At 43.3% G+C, this 17837-nt stretch overlaps 1 protein-coding gene across 5 annotated transcripts in view; it reads left to right on the top strand.

Annotated features, from left to right (window-relative positions):
* LOC106566062 (sodium-coupled neutral amino acid transporter 3) overlaps positions 1-17837 on the top strand; it is a 71655-nt gene that overhangs the window by 31311 nt on the left and 22507 nt on the right. For all 5 annotated transcript variants that reach the window (XM_014133878.3, XM_082959414.1, XM_082959412.1 and 2 more), the window contains 3 exons: positions 1437-1510; positions 2094-2186; positions 4057-4138. In XM_014133878.3, the coding sequence (XP_013989353.1) occupies positions 1437-1510; positions 2094-2186; positions 4057-4138 (249 nt within the window). The remainder of the gene's footprint in view (positions 1-1436; positions 1511-2093; positions 2187-4056; positions 4139-17837) is intronic.

Genomic DNA, 17837 nt, shown 5'->3' with positions numbered 1-17837 from the left:
GGGGGGCAATTCCAGCATCACTCAGTGTTTCCATGGTGTCTTTCTCAGCATCACTCAGCGTTTCCATGATTTCTTACTCGGCATCACTCAGCTTTTCCATTATTTATTTCTCAGCATCACTCGGCATTTCTGTGATTTCTTACTCAACATCACTCATCATTTACATAATCTCTTAATCAACATCACTCAGCGTTTCCATGATTTCTTACTCAGCATCACTCATCATTTACATAATCTCTTACTCAGCATCACTCAGCGTTTCCACGCTGCGTGTTCATGATTTCTTTCTCAACATCACTCAGAATTTCCATGATTTCATTGTCAACATCACTAAGCGTTTACATGATTTCTTCCTCAGCATCACTCAGCGTTTCCCATAGCAGTAACAACAGAGTGGGAATAATGGTCCTATAACAGGACATTTAGACCTGAGAAGTGACACTTCCTGGACAAGGAACCAAACCAACCATTGAGCAGCTCATACTCGATGCCGTGGTCTCATTCACCGGCTGTCGTGACTCCTGGAGGAATGGCAACATAGGCCTACATACCCAAGGCCCTGGTCTTTTGAGTGGTCAGTGGAATGTCAGGGCTTAACCTCTGTGCCCACGCTGACTGTGGCCAGATGCTAGGATCCTCACCTCTGCTGTGGTCAGTAGTCAAGGGACCTCCATCTGGCTGTAGGGGCCAGACTCTGAGGTCTGGGAAAGGTGATCGAAGGGGTCAGTGTTCTGTAGGCGGACTGCGACTCCGCTCTGCGCTCCCTTTGGCACAGGGGCATAAGGGGAAGAGGAGTTGTGGGAAACACTGTTTCTCAGAGTATTACATTAGACCAGGATGGCTGGAAGGAGACTTACGTCCTTTATTAACCCCCCCCCCCCCCCCCCCCCCCCCCCCCCCCCCCCCACACCTAGCTCCTAAGTTCTTACCCCCAACATGATTTTCTCAGACTGTTGGCAACATCATACAGCATTAGCTTTTTCATGACATTGAGAGTCTGCTGAGAAAGCACTTGCCTTTATTAACTGTCTGTACTTGATCCCTTAGATCACATGGCTACAGTTGGACGTTACAGTTGGTGGTTAGCCAGCCAGAGTTGGCTTTGTTCTAGCTGTACTTTTTCACTGTTCATCCTAGTAATCCCATCATGATACAAATAATGTATTTCAGTAAAACCTTTAAATGTTTATTTTTGGAATTATACCCAGACAGTTGTAATCTCAAACTGTAATTCATTTTGTTCTATTGGCTCCTAGTCAAGCCACTAAGTGCAGGGCTTGTCGTAGAAATGTGTGTGTTTGTGCTATTATTACATATTGTCAGAAAGGAGTTCACTTCCACAGTCAATAATGAGCTTGCTCAACTAAAGACCTTTCACTGCATTGAAATGAGGCATTGATGTGTTTTATCATGTACTCTTTCTCTCTCTCTCCCAGGTTTCTTCTGACTGCTGTGGCAGCTCTGTCCTCCTACTCAATTCACCTGCTGCTCAAATCCTCTGGCATTGTGGGTAAGCTGACCCTCGTCTTCAGTGGACCTCATGCTTGAATGGTGCACGTGTAGCTATGTGTACTGTAGTTATTCATGTACATCATAGTTTGATCCAGTGGCAACACTCCAAGACGTAGGGGTGTGTCTCACCATTGCTGAACCATTGAGAGGAGATGATGGTACTACATATGTTGGGCTGCTGCAGTGTCCAGTCACAGGGACAGGGCCAAATGGAGAAAAAGTGATGGCTGGCATAATTACCGTTTTAGCATTCGCATGTCTTGATTGCAGCTTGTATAGATTAGCTTGGAGAAGTAATGTGCTATTACAATGTAATGAATCCCCAATGGCCCAGCATTAAGGATGTTGACCAATCCTTATATATTGTTGTGTGTTCATATTCCGGTATAGGGGCCTAGTATGGAAATAGAGGCCTGGCATGGAAATAGTGGCCTGGCATATTAACTTCTGTAGATGAACCTGTAGATTAAACTGTAGATTCTACACTAACTATATAACTAAGTGTTGTTTGATTTACTACCTGAGTGTCCCCCTGTAAAGCTGTGTAATGATGATGTTGCACAACCCTCTTCCTCTTCCAGGAATCCGAGCTTATGAACAACTAGGCTATAGAGCCTTTGGCACTACAGGCAAGATGGCCGCCGGTATCGCCATTACACTACAGAACATCGGAGGTGAGAGGACACTGTGGTCACTGGTCTAGTTTATCTCAACAACACACATCTGTGTGTATTTGTAGTGGTTATAGTGTTATGATGAATCACAAAGCTCAGCAGTAGACAGGCAGGCAGACTGTTTGGTCTTCCTGTTCACTTGGAGTTCAGGCCTTCACATTAGCCCCCCCACCCCATTCTCCATATTTATATAGTACTACTAATACAGCTCTAGCCCTCTCTGTCTCTCTCTCTCTCTCTTTCTGTGTGTGTGTGTATATATGATATGGCAGAGTATTAAGGAGCTAAGGCCAGCTGTCCAGTTAGCTAACAGCTGCTGCCTTGGTTACGTGGTGGTGTGTTGGCGTTGGCAGTGTGTTGGCTGCCTGCCTTCCTGCGTGGTCTGATCCCTAGCCTTCACTGAGGCACAGGCAGCACCAGCCAGTAGCCATGTTTCCATTGTGTTCTTTACTGTAGCAGTGAAGTGAAGTGTCTCTTAGTACCACACAGAGAACACATAACACAAAGTACTGTCTGAGAATCATGAATCAGGTTGTTTTAGGTCAAGGTGAGGAATTACACATGGAGAATAAGAATAGAATACGAACAGTTTGATCAAATTCAGAATGTAGACATTAATTACATGGATAATGCATGGTCACTTATTCAGTTGGATGTGAGGGCACATGAGGGAATAACCACTTAATAACACATGGGCGGTGCACAATTGGCCCAGCATCGTCCGGGTTTGGCCGGTGTAGGCCGTCATTGTAAATAAGAATTTGTTCTCAACTGACTTGCCTAGTTAAATAAAAGTTAAATAAAAATAAAAAATGTGATGAAATGAGGAAACATTATGAAAATGAGGATATGTTATGAAATGGTGGTAAACTTTAATTTGCTTTGAGAACTGTTGAATAGCTTTTTATGTTTGTAAATCGTTTTAATAACTAATGCCTTTAGAAAATCTCTTTCCACACTGTGCAGTTTGTGTTATTTTCTAGACGTCTGTACGTCTTTCTTCAGTCTGTGTTCTTTTCTAGACGTCTGTACATCTTTCTTCAGTCTGTGTTATTTTCTAGACGTCTGTACGTCTTTCTTCAGTCTGTGTTCTTTTCTAGACGTCTGTACGTCTTTCTTCAGTCTGTGTTCTTTTCTAGACGTCTGTAAGTCTTTCTTCAGTCTGTGTTCTTTTCTAGACGTCTGTAAGTCTTTCTTCAGTCTGTGTTCTTTTCTAGACGTCTGTAAGTCTTTCTTCAGTCTGTGTTCTTTTCTAGACGTCTGTACGTCTTTCTTCAGTCTGTGTTCTTTTCTAGACGTCTGTACGTCTTTCTTCAGTCTGTGTTCTTTTCTAGACGTCTGTAAGTCTTTCTTCAGTCTGTGTTCTTTTCTAGACGTCTGTAAGTCTTTCTTCAGTCTGTGTTCTTTTCTAGACGTCTGTAAGTCTTTCTTCAGTCTGTGTTCTTTTTTAGACGTCTGTAAGTCTTTCTTCAGTCTGTGTTCTTTTCTAGACGTCTGTAAGTCTTTCTTCAGTCTGTGTTCTTTTCTAGACGTCTGTAAGTCTTTCTTCAGTCTGTGTTCTTTTCTAGACGTCTGTAAGTCTTTCTTCAGTCTGTGTTCTTTTTTAGACGTCTGTAAGTCTTTCTTCAGTCTGTGTTCTTTTCTAGACGTCTGTAAGTCTTTCTTCAGTCTGTGTTCTTTTCTAGACGTCTGTAAGTCTTTCTTCAGTCTGTGTTCTTTTTTAGACGTCTGTAAGTCTGTCTTTCCCCAGGTGAATGTTCTATGTGTTGACTGAGTGAGTCACCCATATGTGAAGGTGTTAGCTACATGTCTTGATTAAATGTCACTGACTGTGTCACTCATAGTTTCTGTCGGTCTCTACTCCTCACAGCCATGTCCAGCTACCTGTACATCGTGAAGTCTGAGTTCCCATTGGTCATCCAGGCCTTCAGTAGAGCAGACCCCACGGCTGAGTGAGTACTCTTTTGGGTCTGTCCACTAGATCTAACATGTCTCTACATTCCAGGCCAACAGTAGGCAAATGTTGCACATAGAAAATACAAGAGTAGAGTGGATGTGATTCCTTATTTTGCATGTAAGTGAGGCATGTTTGTTCTATAAAGTATATCGGAATGTTCCACAATGTTGTGCCCTGCTAAACGCCCAGATGAAGGCCCTTTCTGCCTGTGGAGCTGTAGCTGGTAGCTTTGCATGGACCCTGGTTCACCTGGCATTGCCTCGTATTCCAGGTGAGAGGTGGGGCAGGGGTGGGAGCCTGCTGTCGGCTAGACAGAACAGAAAGGATTGTCAGGAATGGCTAGCACACGTCTCTTCGCCCGCACACGGGTTGTGGTGACAACGCCTCCAAACAGAAGTGTTGTGGTGGTGATGCGGGGAGTGGTGTGTTGGGCGCCCCTACGGTCCCTGGCTGTCTGAAGTGGTTTTCTGCACTGCTTCTCCCTCTGGCTGGATCTAAAAACAAACCCTGGACAGGACACGACAGGGAGTGCTGAGAGCTGAGCCCTGTCCTGCTCTACCCAGCCAGTCAGCCAGCCAGCCAAGCTGCTTTAGCAAACATCACAGCTCCCTTCTCTATTAGCCTGGCCAAAGGGCTCAGCCCTGCATCAAAGCACACCGGCTGTAGTTGACACGGGGGAGTTGAATACATGAAAGAAATGTACAGTAGTGCAGCCAGAAGAGCAGTGCAGATGACTCATATTTATCTCAATGGTGTTGGCATCCTGACAAAGGGAGGTGAGATGAGACGGCTTCTCCATCCGTCCTCTGTGCTCTGGCTTAGAGCCCTGCCTGTTATCCAGCTAGTCTGATGCTCAGACCATGTGTCTCAGTGGGTTTCTGTGTGTCCTGTAGCTAAGTGGTTGCAGTGTGTTGTCCTGTTGTTATGGGTGTGCGTTTCATTTCTGGGAGTGTGCAGGTATTTCTCCATAGGGATATTAGAGTTCTCTGAAGGCCTGTCATCACCCTTTGTTGTTGATGAGGTGTGACAGGGTCAGATTGTGACGCGCGCGCGTGCGTGCGTGTGCGTGAGTGTGTGTGTGTGTGTGTGTGTGTGTGTGTGTGTGTGTGTGTGTGTGTGTGTGTGTGTGTGTGTGTGTGTGTGTGTGTGTGTGTGTGTGTGTGTGTGTGTGTGTGTGTGTGTGTGTGGTGTGTGTGTGTATTGGGGGAAGAATTAGGCACATATCAAGCAAACACACATACACACATTCTCAGGTGACAGTTGAGAGCTGTCTGGACTGGGGTGGCAGCCTCAGTTCAGGTCAGGTCAACTCAGGCACAAACACATGAAGGAAGAGGATAGTAGAGGGCTATATGAAGGAAGAGGATAGTAGAGGCTACACATGAAGGAAGATGATAGTAGAGGGCTATATGAAGGAAGAGGATAGTAGAAGCTACACATGAAGGAAGATGATAGTAGAGGCTACATGAAGTAAGAGGATAGTAGAGGTACATATGAAGGAAGAGGATAGTAGAGGTACATATGAAGGAAGAGGATAGTAGAGGCTACATGAAGGAAGAGGATAGTAGAGGGCTACATATGAAGGAAGAGGATAGTAGAGGGCAACATGAAGGAAGAGGATAGTAGAGGCTACATGAAGGAAGAGGATAGTAGAGGCTACATATGAAGGAAGAGGATAGTAAAGGGCTACATGAAGGAAGAGGATAGTAGAGGGCTACATGAAGGAAGATGATAGTAGAGGCTACACATGAAGGAAGATGATAGTAGAGGCTACACATGAAGGAAGAGGATAGTAGAGGGCTACATGAAGGAAGAGGATAGTAGAGGGCTACATATGAAGGAAGAGGATAGTAGAGGGCTACACGAAGGAAGGGGATAGTAGAGGGCTACATGAAGGAAGAGGATAGTAGAGGGCTACATGAAGGAAGATGATAGTAGAGGCTACATACAAAGGAAGAGGATAGTAGAGGCTACATGAAGGAAGATGATAGTAGAGGGCTACATGAAGGAAGAGGATAGTAGAGGCTACATATGAAGGAAGAGGATAGTAGAGGCTACATACAAAGGAAGAGGATAGTAGAGGGCTACATGAAGGAAGAGGATAGTAGAGGCTACATATGAAGGAAGAGGATAGTAGAGGGCTACATGAAGGAAGAGGGTAGTAGAGGTACATATGAAGGAAGAGGATAGTAGAGGGCTACATGAAGGAAGAGGATAGTAGAGGCTACATATGAAGGAAGAGGATAGTAGAGGGCTACATGAAGGAAGAGGATAGTAGAGGCTACATGAAGGAAGAGGATAGTAGAGGCTACATATGAAGGAAGATGATAGTAGAGGGCTACATGAAGGAAGAGGATAGTAGAGGCTACATATGAAGGAAGAGGATAGTAGAGGGCTACATGAAGGAAGAGGGTAGTAGAGGTACATATGAAGGAAGAGGATAGTAGAGGCTACATATGAAGGAAGAGGATAGTAGAGGCTACATATGAAGGAAGAGAATAGTAGAGGGCTATATAAAGGAAGATGATAGTAGAGGGCTACATGAAGGAAGAGGATAGTAGAGGTTACATATGAAGGAAGAGGATAGTAGAGGGCTACATGAAGGAAGAGGATAGTAGAGGTACATATGACGGAAGAGGATAGTAGAGGCTACATATGAAGGAAGAGGATAGTAGAGGCTACATATGAAGGAAGAGGATAGTAGAGGTTACATATGAAGGAAGAGGATAGTAGAGGCTACATGAAGGAAGAGGATAGTAGAGGGCTATATAAAGGAAGAGGATAGTAGAGGCTACATATGAAGGAAGATGATAGTAGAGGGCTACATATGAAGGAAGATGATAGTAGAGGCTACATACAAAGGAAGAGGATAGTAGAGGCTACATACAAAGGAAGAGGATAGTAGAGGCTACATATGAAGGAAGAGGATAGTAGAGCCTACATGAAGGAACAGGATAGTAGAGACTACATACAAAGGAAGAGGATAGTAGAGGCTACATATGAAGGAAGAGGATAGTAGAGGCTACATATGAAGGAAGAGGATAGTAGAGGCTACATACAAAGGAAGAGGATAGTAGAGGCTACATACAAAGGAAGAGCATAGTAAAGGATACATATGAAGGAAGAGGATAGTAGAGGCTACATGAAGGAAGAGGATAGTAGAGGCTACATATGAAGGAAGAGGATAGTAGAGGCTACATATGAAGGAAGAGCATAGTAGAGGTTACATATGAAGGAAGATGATAGTAGAGGCTACATACAAAGGAAGAGGATAGTAGAGGCTACATACAAAGGAAGAGGATAGTAGAGGCTACATATGAAGGAAGAGGATAGTAGAGCCTACATGAAGGAACAGGATAGTAGAGACTACATACAAAGGAAGAGGATAGTAGAGGCTACATATGAAGGAAGAGGATAGTAGAGGGCTACATGAAGGAAGAGGATAGTAGAGGCTACATATGAAGGAAGGGGATAGTAGAGGCAAAATATGAAGGAAGAGGATAGTAGAGACTACATATGAAGGAAGAGGATAGTAGAGGCTACATACAAAGGAAGAGGATAGTAGAGGCTACATATGAAAGAAGAGGACAGTAGAGGCTACATACAAAGGAAGAGGATAGTAGAGGCTACATACAAAGGAAGAGGATAGTAGAGGCTACATACAAAGGAAGAGGATAGTAGAGGCTACATATGAAGGAAGATGATAGTAGAGGGTTACATATGAAGGAAGAGGATAATAGAGGCTACATATGACGGAAGAGGATAGTAGAGGGCTACATATGAAGGAAGAGGATAGTAGAGGCTACATATGAAGGAAGAGGATAGTAGAGGCTACATATGAAGGAAGACGATAGTAGAGGCTACATGAAGGAAGAGGATAGTAGAGGCTACATATGAAGGAAGATGATAGTAGAGGGCTACATGAAGGAAGAGGATAGTAGAGGCTACATGAAGGAAGAGGATAGTAGAGGGCTACATGAAGGAAGAGGATAGTAGAGGCTACATATGAAGGAAGAGGATAGTAGAGGCTACATGAAGGAAGAGGATAGTAGAGGCTACATATGAAGGAAGAGGATAGTAGAGGATACATGAAGGAAGAGGATAGTAGAGGCTACATATGAAGGAAGAGGATAGTAGAGGCTACATGAAGGAAGATGATAGTAGAGGGCTACATGAAGGAAGAGGATAGTAGAGGCTACATATGAAGGAAGAGGATAGTAGAGGCTACATGAAGGAAGAGGATAGTAGAGGCTACATATGAAGGAAGAGGATAGTAGAGGGCTACATATGAAGGAAGAGGATAGTAGAGGCTACATGAAGGAAGAGGATAGTAGAGGCTACATACAAAGGAAGAGGATAGTAGAGGGCTACATACAAAGGAAGAGGATAGTAGAGCGCTACATATGAAGGAAGAGGATAGTAAAGCCTACATATGAAGGAAGAGGATAGTAGAGGCTACATGAAGGAAGAGGATAGTAGAGGGCTACATATGAAGGAAGAGGATAGTAGAGGCTACATACAAAGGAAGAGGATAGTAGAGCCTACATGAAGGAAGAGGATAGTAGAGGGCTACATGAAGGAAGAGGATAGTAGAGGCTACATATGAAGGAAGAGGATACTAGAGTATACATACGAAGGAAGTAGTAGAGGGCTCCATATGAAGGAAGAGGATAGTAGAGGGCTACATGAAGGAAGAGGATAGTAGAGCCTACATGAAGGAAGAGGATAGTAGAGGCTACATACAAAGGAAGAGGATAGTAGAGGCTACATATGAAGGAAGAGGATAGTAGAGGCTACATGAAGGAAGAGGATAGTAGAGGCTACATATGAAGGAAGAGGATAGAGGCTACATATGAAGGAAGAGGATAGTAGAGGGCTACATGAAGGAAGAGGATAGTAGAGGCTACATATTAAGGAAGATGATAGTAGAGGGCTACATATGAAGGAAGATGATAGTAGAGGCTACATACAAAGGAAGAGGATAGTAGAGGCTACATACAAAGGAAGAGGATAGTAGAGGCTACATACAAAGGAAGAGGATAGTAGAGGCTACATATGAAGGAAGAGGATAGTAGAGGGCTACATGAAGGAAGAGGATAGTAGAGGCTACATATGAAGGAAGAGGATAGTAGAGGCTACATATGAAGGAAGACGATAGTAGAGGCTACATGAAGGAAGAGGATAGTAGAGGCTACATATGAAGGAAGATGATAGTAGAGGGCTACATGAAGGAAGAGGATAGTAGAGGCTACATGAAGGAAGAGGATAGTAGAGGGCTACATGAAGGAAGAGGATAGTAGAGGCTACATATGAAGGAAGAGGATAGTAGAGGCTACATGAAGGAAGAGGATAGTAGAGGCTACATATGAAGGAAGAGGATAGTAGAGGCTACATGAAGGAAGAGGATAGTAGATGCTACATATGAAGGAAGAGGATAGTAGAGGCTACATGAAGGAAGATGATAGTAGAGGGCTACATGATGGAAGAGGATAGTAGAGGCTACATATGAAGGAAGAGGATAGTAGAGGCTACATGAAGGAAGAGGATAGTAGAGGCTACATATGAAGGAAGAGGATAGTAGAGGGCTACATATGAAGGAAGAGGCTAGTAGAGGCTACATATGAAGGAAGAGGATAGTAGAGCCTACATGAAAGAAGAGGATAGTAGAGGCTACATATGAAGGAAGAGGATAGTAGAGGCTACATATGAAGGAAGAGGATAGTAGAGGCTACATATGAAGGAAGAGGATAGTAGAGGGCTACATACAAAGGAAGAGGATAGTAGAGCGCTACATATGAAGGAAGAGGATAGTAGAGGCTACATATGAAGGAAGAGGATAGTAGAGGCTACATGAAGGAAGAGGATAGTAGAGGGCTACATATGAAGGAAGAGGATAGTAGAGGCTACATACAAAGGAAGAGGATAGTAGAGCCTACATGAAGGAAGAGGATAGTAGAGGCTACATACAAAGGAAGAGGATAGTAGAGGGCTACATATGAAGGAAGCGGATAGTAGAGGCTACATACGAAGGAAGTAGTAGAGGGCTACATATGAAGGAAGAGGATAGTAGAGGGCTACATGAAGGAAGATGATAGTAGAGGCTACATACAAAGGAAGAGGATAGTAGAGGCTACATATGAAGGAAGAGGATAGTAGAGGGCTACATGAAGGAAGAGGATAGTAGAGCCTACATGAAGGAAGAGGATAGTAGAGGCTACATACAAAGGAAGAGGATAGTAGAGTCTACATATGAAGGAAGAGGATAGTAGAGGCTTCATGAAGGAAGAGGATAGTAGAGGCTACATATGAAGGAAGAGGATAGTAGAGCCTACATGAAGGAAGAGGATAGTAGAGGCTACATACAAAGGAAGAGGATAGTAGAGGCTACATACAAAGGAAGAGGATAGTAGAGGCTACATATGAAGGAAGAGGATAGTAGAGGCTACATACAAAGGAAGAGGATAGTAGAGGGCTACATACAAAGGAAGAGGATAGTAGAGCGCTACATATGAAGGAAGAGGATAGTAGAGGCTACATATGAAGGAAGAGGATAGTAGAGGCTACATGAAGGAAGAGGATAGTAGAGGCTACATACAAAGGAAGAGGATAGTAGAGGGCTACATATGAAGGAAGCGGATAGTAGAGGCTACATATGAAGGAAGAGGATAGTAGAGGGCTACATATGAAGGAAGAGGATAGTAGAGGGCTACATATGAAGGAAGAGGATAGTAGAGGGCTACATGAAGGAAGAGGATAGTAGAGGGCTACATGAAGGAAGAGGATAGTAGAGGCTACATATGAAGGAAGAGGATAGTAGAGGGCTACATAAAGGAAGAGGATAGTAGAGCCTACATGAAGGAAGAGGATAGTAGAGGCTACATACAAAGGAAGAGGATAGTAGAGGCTACATGAAGGAAGATGATAGTAGAGGGCTACATGAAGGAAGAGGATAGTAGAGGCTACATATGAAGGAAGAGGATAGTAGAGGCTACATATGAAGGAAGAGGATAGTAGAGGGCTACATGAAGGAAGAGGATAGTAGAGGCTACATGAAGGAAGAGGATAGTAGAGGCTACATATGAAGGAAGAGGATAGTAGAGGGCTACATGAAGGAAGAGGATAGTAGAGAATACATGAAGGAAGAGGATAGTAGAGGCTACATATGAAGGAAGATGATAGTAGAGGGCTACATGAAGGAAGAGGATAGTAGAGGCTACATATGAAGGAAGAGGATAGTAGAGGGCTACATGAAGGAAGAGGGTAGTAGAGGTACATATGAAGGAAGAGGATAGTAGAGGCTACATATGAAGGAAGAGGATAGTAGAGGCTACATATGAAGGAAGAGAATAGTAGAGGGCTATATAAAGGAAGATGATAGTAGAGGGCTACATGAAGGAAGAGGATAGTAGAGGTTACATATGAAGGAAGAGGATAGTAGAGGGCTACATGAAGGAAGAGGATAGTAGAGGTACATATGACGGAAGAGGATAGTAGAGGCTACATATGAAGGAAGAGTATAGTAGAGGCTACATATGAAGGAAGTGGATAGTAGAGGTTACATATGAAGGAAGAGGATAGTAGAGGCTACATGAAGGAAGAGGATAGTAGAGGGCTATATAAAGGAAGAGGATAGTAGAGGCTACATATGAAGGAAGATGATAGTAGAGGGCTACATATGAAGGAAGATGATAGTAGAGGCTACATACAAAGGAAGAGGATAGTAGAGGCTACATACAAAGGAAGAGGATAGTAGAGGCTACATATGAAGGAAGAGGATAGTAGAGCCTACATGAAGGAACAGGATAGTAGAGACTACATACAAAGGAAGAGGATAGTAGAGGCTACATATGAAGGAAGAGGATAGTAGAGGCTACATATGAAGGAAGAGGATAGTAGAGGCTACATACAAAGGAAGAGGATAGTAGAGGCTACATACAAAGGAAGAGCATAGTAAAGGATACATATGAAGGAAGAGGATAGTAGAGGCTACATGAAGGAAGAGGATAGTAGAGGCTACATATGAAGGAAGAGGATAGTAGAGGCTACATATGAAGGAAGAGGATAGTAGAGGTTACATATGAAGGAAGATGATAGTAGAGGCTACATACAAAGGAAGAGGATAGTAGAGGCTACATACAAAGGAAGAGGATAGTAGAGGCTACATATGAAGGAAGAGGATAGTAGAGCCTACATGAAGGAACAGGATAGTAGAGACTACATACAAAGGAAGAGGATAGTAGAGGCTACATATGAAGGAAGAGGATAGTAGAGGGCTACATGAAGGAAGAGGGTAGTAGAGGCTACATATGAAGGAAGGGGATAGTAGAGGCAAAATATGAAGGAAGAGGATAGTAGAGACTACATATGAAGGAAGAGGATAGTAGAGGCTACATACAAAGGAAGAGGATAGTAGAGGCTACATATGAAAGAAGAGGACAGTAGAGGCTACATACAAAGGAAGAGGATAGTAGAGGCTACATACAAAGGAAGAGGATAGTAGAGGCTACATACAAAGGAAGAGGATAGTAGAGGCTACATATGAAGGAAGATGATAGTAGAGGGTTACATATGAAGGAAGAGGATAGTAGAAGCTACATATGACGGAAGAGGATAGTAGAGGGCTACATATGAAGGAAGAGGATAGTAGAGGCTACATATGAAGGAAGAGGATAGTAGAGGCTACATATGAAGGAAGACGATAGTAGAGGCTACATGAAGGAAGAGGATAGTAGAGGCTACATATGAAGGAAGATGATAGTAGAGGGCTACATGAAGGAAGAGGATAGTAGAGGCTACATGAAGGAAGAGGATAGTAGAGGGCTACATGAAGGAAGAGGATAGTAGAGGCTACATATGAAGGAAGAGGATAGTAGAGGCTACATGAAGGAAGAGGATAGTAGAGGCTACATATGAAGGAAGAGGATAGTAGAGGATACATGAAGGAAGAGGATAGTAGAGGCTACATATGAAGGAAGAGGATAGTAGAGGCTACATGAAGGAAGATGATAGTAGAGGGCTACATGAAGGAAGAGGATAGTAGAGGCTACATATGAAGGAAGAGGATAGTAGAGGCTACATGAAGGAAGAGGATAGTAGAGGCTACATATGAAGGAAGAGGATAGTAGAGGGCTACATATGAAGGAAGAGGATAGTAGAGGCTACATGAAGGAAGAGGATAGTAGAGGCTACATACAAAGGAAGAGGATAGTAGAGGGCTACATACAAAGGAAGAGGATAGTAGAGCGCTACATATGAAGGAAGAGGATAGTAAAGCCTACATATGAAGGAAGAGGATAGTAGAGGCTACATGAAGGAAGAGGATAGTAGAGGGCTACATATGAAGGAAGAGGATAGTAGAGGCTACATACAAAGGAAGAGGATAGTAGAGCCTACATGAAGGAAGAGGATAGTAGAGGGCTACATGAAGGAAGAGGATAGTAGAGGCTACATATGAAGGAAGAGGATACTAGAGGGTACATACGAAGGAAGTAGTAGAGGGCTCCATATGAAGGAAGAGGATAGTAGAGGGCTACATGAAGGAAGAGGATAGTAGAGCCTACATGAAGGAAGAGGATAGTAGAGGCTACATACAAAGGAAGAGGATAGTAGAGGGCTACATGAAGGAAGAGGATAGTAGAGGCTACATATGAAGGAAGAGGATAGTAGAGGCTACATATGAAGGAAGACGATAGTAGAGGCTACATGAAGGAAGAGGATAGTAGAGGCTACATATGAAGGAAGATGATAGTAGAGGGCTACATGAAGGAAGAGGATAGTAGAGGCTACATGAAGGAAGAGGATAGTAGAGGGCTACATGAAGGAAGAGGATAGTAGAGGCTACATATGAAGGAAGAGGATAGTAGAGACTACATGAAGGAAGAGGATAGTAGAGGCTACATATGAAGGAAGAGGATAGTAGAGGCTACATGAAGGAAGAGGATAGTAGATGCTACATATGAAGGAAGAGGATAGTAGAGGCTACATGAAGGAAGATGATAGTAGAGGGCTACATGATGGAAGAGGATAGTAGAGGCTACATATGAAGGAAGAGAATAGTAGAGGCTACATGAAGGAAGAGGATAGTAGAGGCTACATATGAAGGAAGAGGATAGTAGAGGGCTACATATGAAGGAAGAGGATAGTAGAGGCTACATATGAAGGAAGAGGATAGTAGAGCCTACATGAAAGAAGAGGATAGTAGAGGCTACATATGAAGGAAGAGGATAGTAGAGGCTACATATGAAGGAAGAGGATAGTAGAGGCTACATATGAAGGAAGAGGATAGTAGAGGGCTACATACAAAGGAAGAGGATAGTAGAGCGCTACATATGAAGGAAGAGGATAGTAGAGGCTACATATGAAGGAAGAGGATAGTAGAGGCTACATGAAGGAAGAGGATAGTAGAGGGCTACATATGAAGGAAGAGGATAGTAGAGGCTACATACAAAGGAAGAGGATAGTAGAGCCTACATGAAGGAAGAGGATAGTAGAGGCTACATACAAAGGAAGAGGATAGTAGAGGGCTACATATGAAGGAAGCGGATAGTAGAGGCTACATACGAAGGAAGTAGTAGAGGGCTACATATGAAGGAAGAGGATAGTAGAGGGCTACATGAAGGAAGATGATAGTAGAGGCTACATACAAAGGAAGAGGATAGTAGAGGCTACATATGAAGGAAGAGCATAGTAGAGGGCTACATGAAGGAAGAGGATAGTAGAGCCTACATGAAGGAAGAGGATAGTAGAGGCTACATACAAAGGAAGAGGATAGTAGAGTCTACATATGAAGGAAGAGGATAGTAGAGGCTTCATGAAGGAAGAGGATAGTAGAGGTACATATGAAGGAAGAGGATAGTAGAGCCTACATGAAGGAAGAGGATAGTAGAGGGCTACATATGAAGGAAGAGGATAGTAGAGGCTACATACAAAGGAAGAGGATAGTAGAGCCTACATGAAGGAAGAGGATAGTAGAGGGCTACATGAAGGAAGAGGATAGTAGAGGCTACATATGAAGGAAGAGGATACTAGAGGGTACATACGAAGGAAGTAGTAGAGGGCTCCATATGAAGGAAGAGGATAGTAGAGGGCTACATGAAGGAAGAGGATAGTAGAGCCTACATGAAGGAAGAGGATAGTAGAGGCTACATACAAAGGAAGAGGATAGTAGAGGCTACATATGAAGGAAGAGGATAGTAGAGGCTACATGAAGGAAGAGGATAGTAGAGGCTACATATGAAGGAAGAGGATAGAGGCTACATATGAAGGAAGAGGATAGTAGAGGGCTACATGAAGGAAGAGGATAGTAGAGGCTACATATTAAGGAAGATGATAGTAGAGCCTACATGAAGGAAGAGGATAGTAGAGGGCTACATGAAGGAAGAGGATAGTAGAGGCTACATATGAAGGAAGAGGATACTAGAGGGTACATACGAAGGAAGTAGTAGAGGGCTCCATATGAAGGAAGAGGATAGTAGAGGGCTACATGAAGGAAGAGGATAGTAGAGCCTACATGAAGGAAGAGGATAGTAGAGGCTACATACAAAGGAAGAGGATAGTAGAGGCTACATATGAAGGAAGAGGAGAGTAGAGGCTACATGAAGGAAGGGGATAGTAGAGGCTACATATGAAGGAAGAGGATAGAGGCTACATATGAAGGAAGAGGATAGTAGAGGGCTACATGAAGGAAGAGGATAGTAGAGGCTACATATTAAGGAAGATGATAGTAGAGGGCTACATATGAAGGAAGATGATAGTAGAGGCTACATACAAAGGAAGAGGATAGTAGAGGCTACATACAAAGGAAGAGGATAGTAGAGGCTACATACAAAGGAAGAGGATAGTAGAGGCTACATATGAAGGAAGAGGATAGTAGAGGGCTACATGAAGGAAGAGGATAGTAGAGGCTACATATGAAGGAAGAGGATAGTAGAGGCTACATATGAAGGAAGACGATAGTAGAGGCTACATGAAGGAAGAGGATAGTAGAGGCTACATATGAAGGAAGATGATAGTAGAGGGCTACATGAAGGAAGAGGATAGTAGAGGCTACATGAAGGAAGAGGATAGTAGAGGGCTACATGAAGGAAGAGGATAGTAGAGGCTACATATGAAGGAAGAGGATAGTAGAGGCTACATGAAGGAAGAGGATAGTAGAGGCTACATATGAAGGAAGAGGATAGTAGAGGCTACATGAAGGAAGAGGATAGTAGATGCTACATATGAAGGAAGAGGATAGTAGAGGCTACATGAAGGAAGATGATAGTAGAGGGCTACATGATGGAAGAGGATAGTAGAGGCTACATATGAAGGAAGAGGATAGTAGAGGCTACATGAAGGAAGAGGATAGTAGAGGCTACATATGAAGGAAGAGGATAGTAGAGGGCTACATATGAAGGAAGAGGATAGTAGAGGCTACATATGAAGGAAGAGGATAGTAGAGCCTACATGAAAGAAGAGGATAGTAGAGGCTACATATGAAGGAAGAGGATAGTAGAGGCTACATATGAAGGAAGAGGATAGTAGAGGGCTGCATACAAAGGAAGAGGATAGTAGAGCGCTACATATGAAGGAAGAGGATAGTAGAGGCTACATGAAGGAAGATGATAGTAGAGGGCTACATGAAGGAAGAGGATAGTAGAGGCTACATATGAAGGAAGAGGATAGTAGAGGCTACATATGAAGGAAGGGGATAGTAGAGGGCTACATACAAAGGAAGAGGATAGTAGAGCGCTACATATGAAGGAAGAGGATAGTAGAGGCTACATATGAAGGAAGAGGATAGTAGAGGCTACATGAAGGAAGAGGATAGTAGAGGGCTACATTTGAAGGAAGAGGATAGTAGAGGCTACATACAAAGGAAGAGGATAGTAGAGCCTACATGAAGGAAGAGGATAGTAGAGGCTACATACAAAGGAAGAGGATAGTAGAGGGCTACATATGAAGGAAGAGGATAGTAGAGGGCTACATGAAGGAAGATGATAGTAGAGGCTACATACAAAGGAAGAGAATAGTAGAGGCTACATATGAAGGAAGAGGATAGTAGAGGGCTACATGAAGGAAGAGGATAGTAGAGCCTACATGAAGGAAGAGGATAGTAGAGGCTACATACAAAGGAAGAGGATAGTAGAGTCTACATATGAAGGAAGAGGATAGTAGAGGCTTCATGAAGGAAGAGGATAGTAGAGGTACATATGAAGGAAGAGGATAGTAGAGCCTACATGAAGGAAGAGGATAGTAGAGGCTACATACAAAGGAAGAGGATAGTAGAGGCTACATACAAAGGAAGAGGATAGTAGAGGCTACATATGAAGGAAGAGGATAGTAGAGGCTACATACAAAGGAAGAGGATAGTAGAGGGCTACATACAAAGGAAGAGGATAGTAGAGCGCTACATATGAAGGAAGAGGATAGTAGAGGCTACATATGAAGGAAGAGGATAGTAGAGGCTACATGAAGGAAGCGGATAGTAGAGGCTACATACAAAGGAAGAGGATAGTAGAGGGCTACATATGAAGGAAGCGGATAGTAGAGGCTACATATGAAGGAAGAGGATAGTAGAGGGCTACATATGAAGGAAGAGGATAGTAGAGGGCTACATATGAAGGAAGAGGATAGTAGAGGGCTACATGAAGGAAGAGGATAGTAGAGGGCTACATGAAGGAAGAGGATAGTAGAGGCTACATATGAAGGAAGAG

This window comes from Salmo salar, chromosome 12 (genome assembly GCF_965601325.2).
Source record: "Salmo salar chromosome 12, fSalSal1, whole genome shotgun sequence".
NCBI classification, from domain to species: domain Eukaryota; kingdom Metazoa; phylum Chordata; class Actinopteri; order Salmoniformes; family Salmonidae; genus Salmo; species Salmo salar.
Note: the sequence above shows the minus strand (reverse complement) of the source record. Positions and strands in the feature narration are given on the sequence as shown.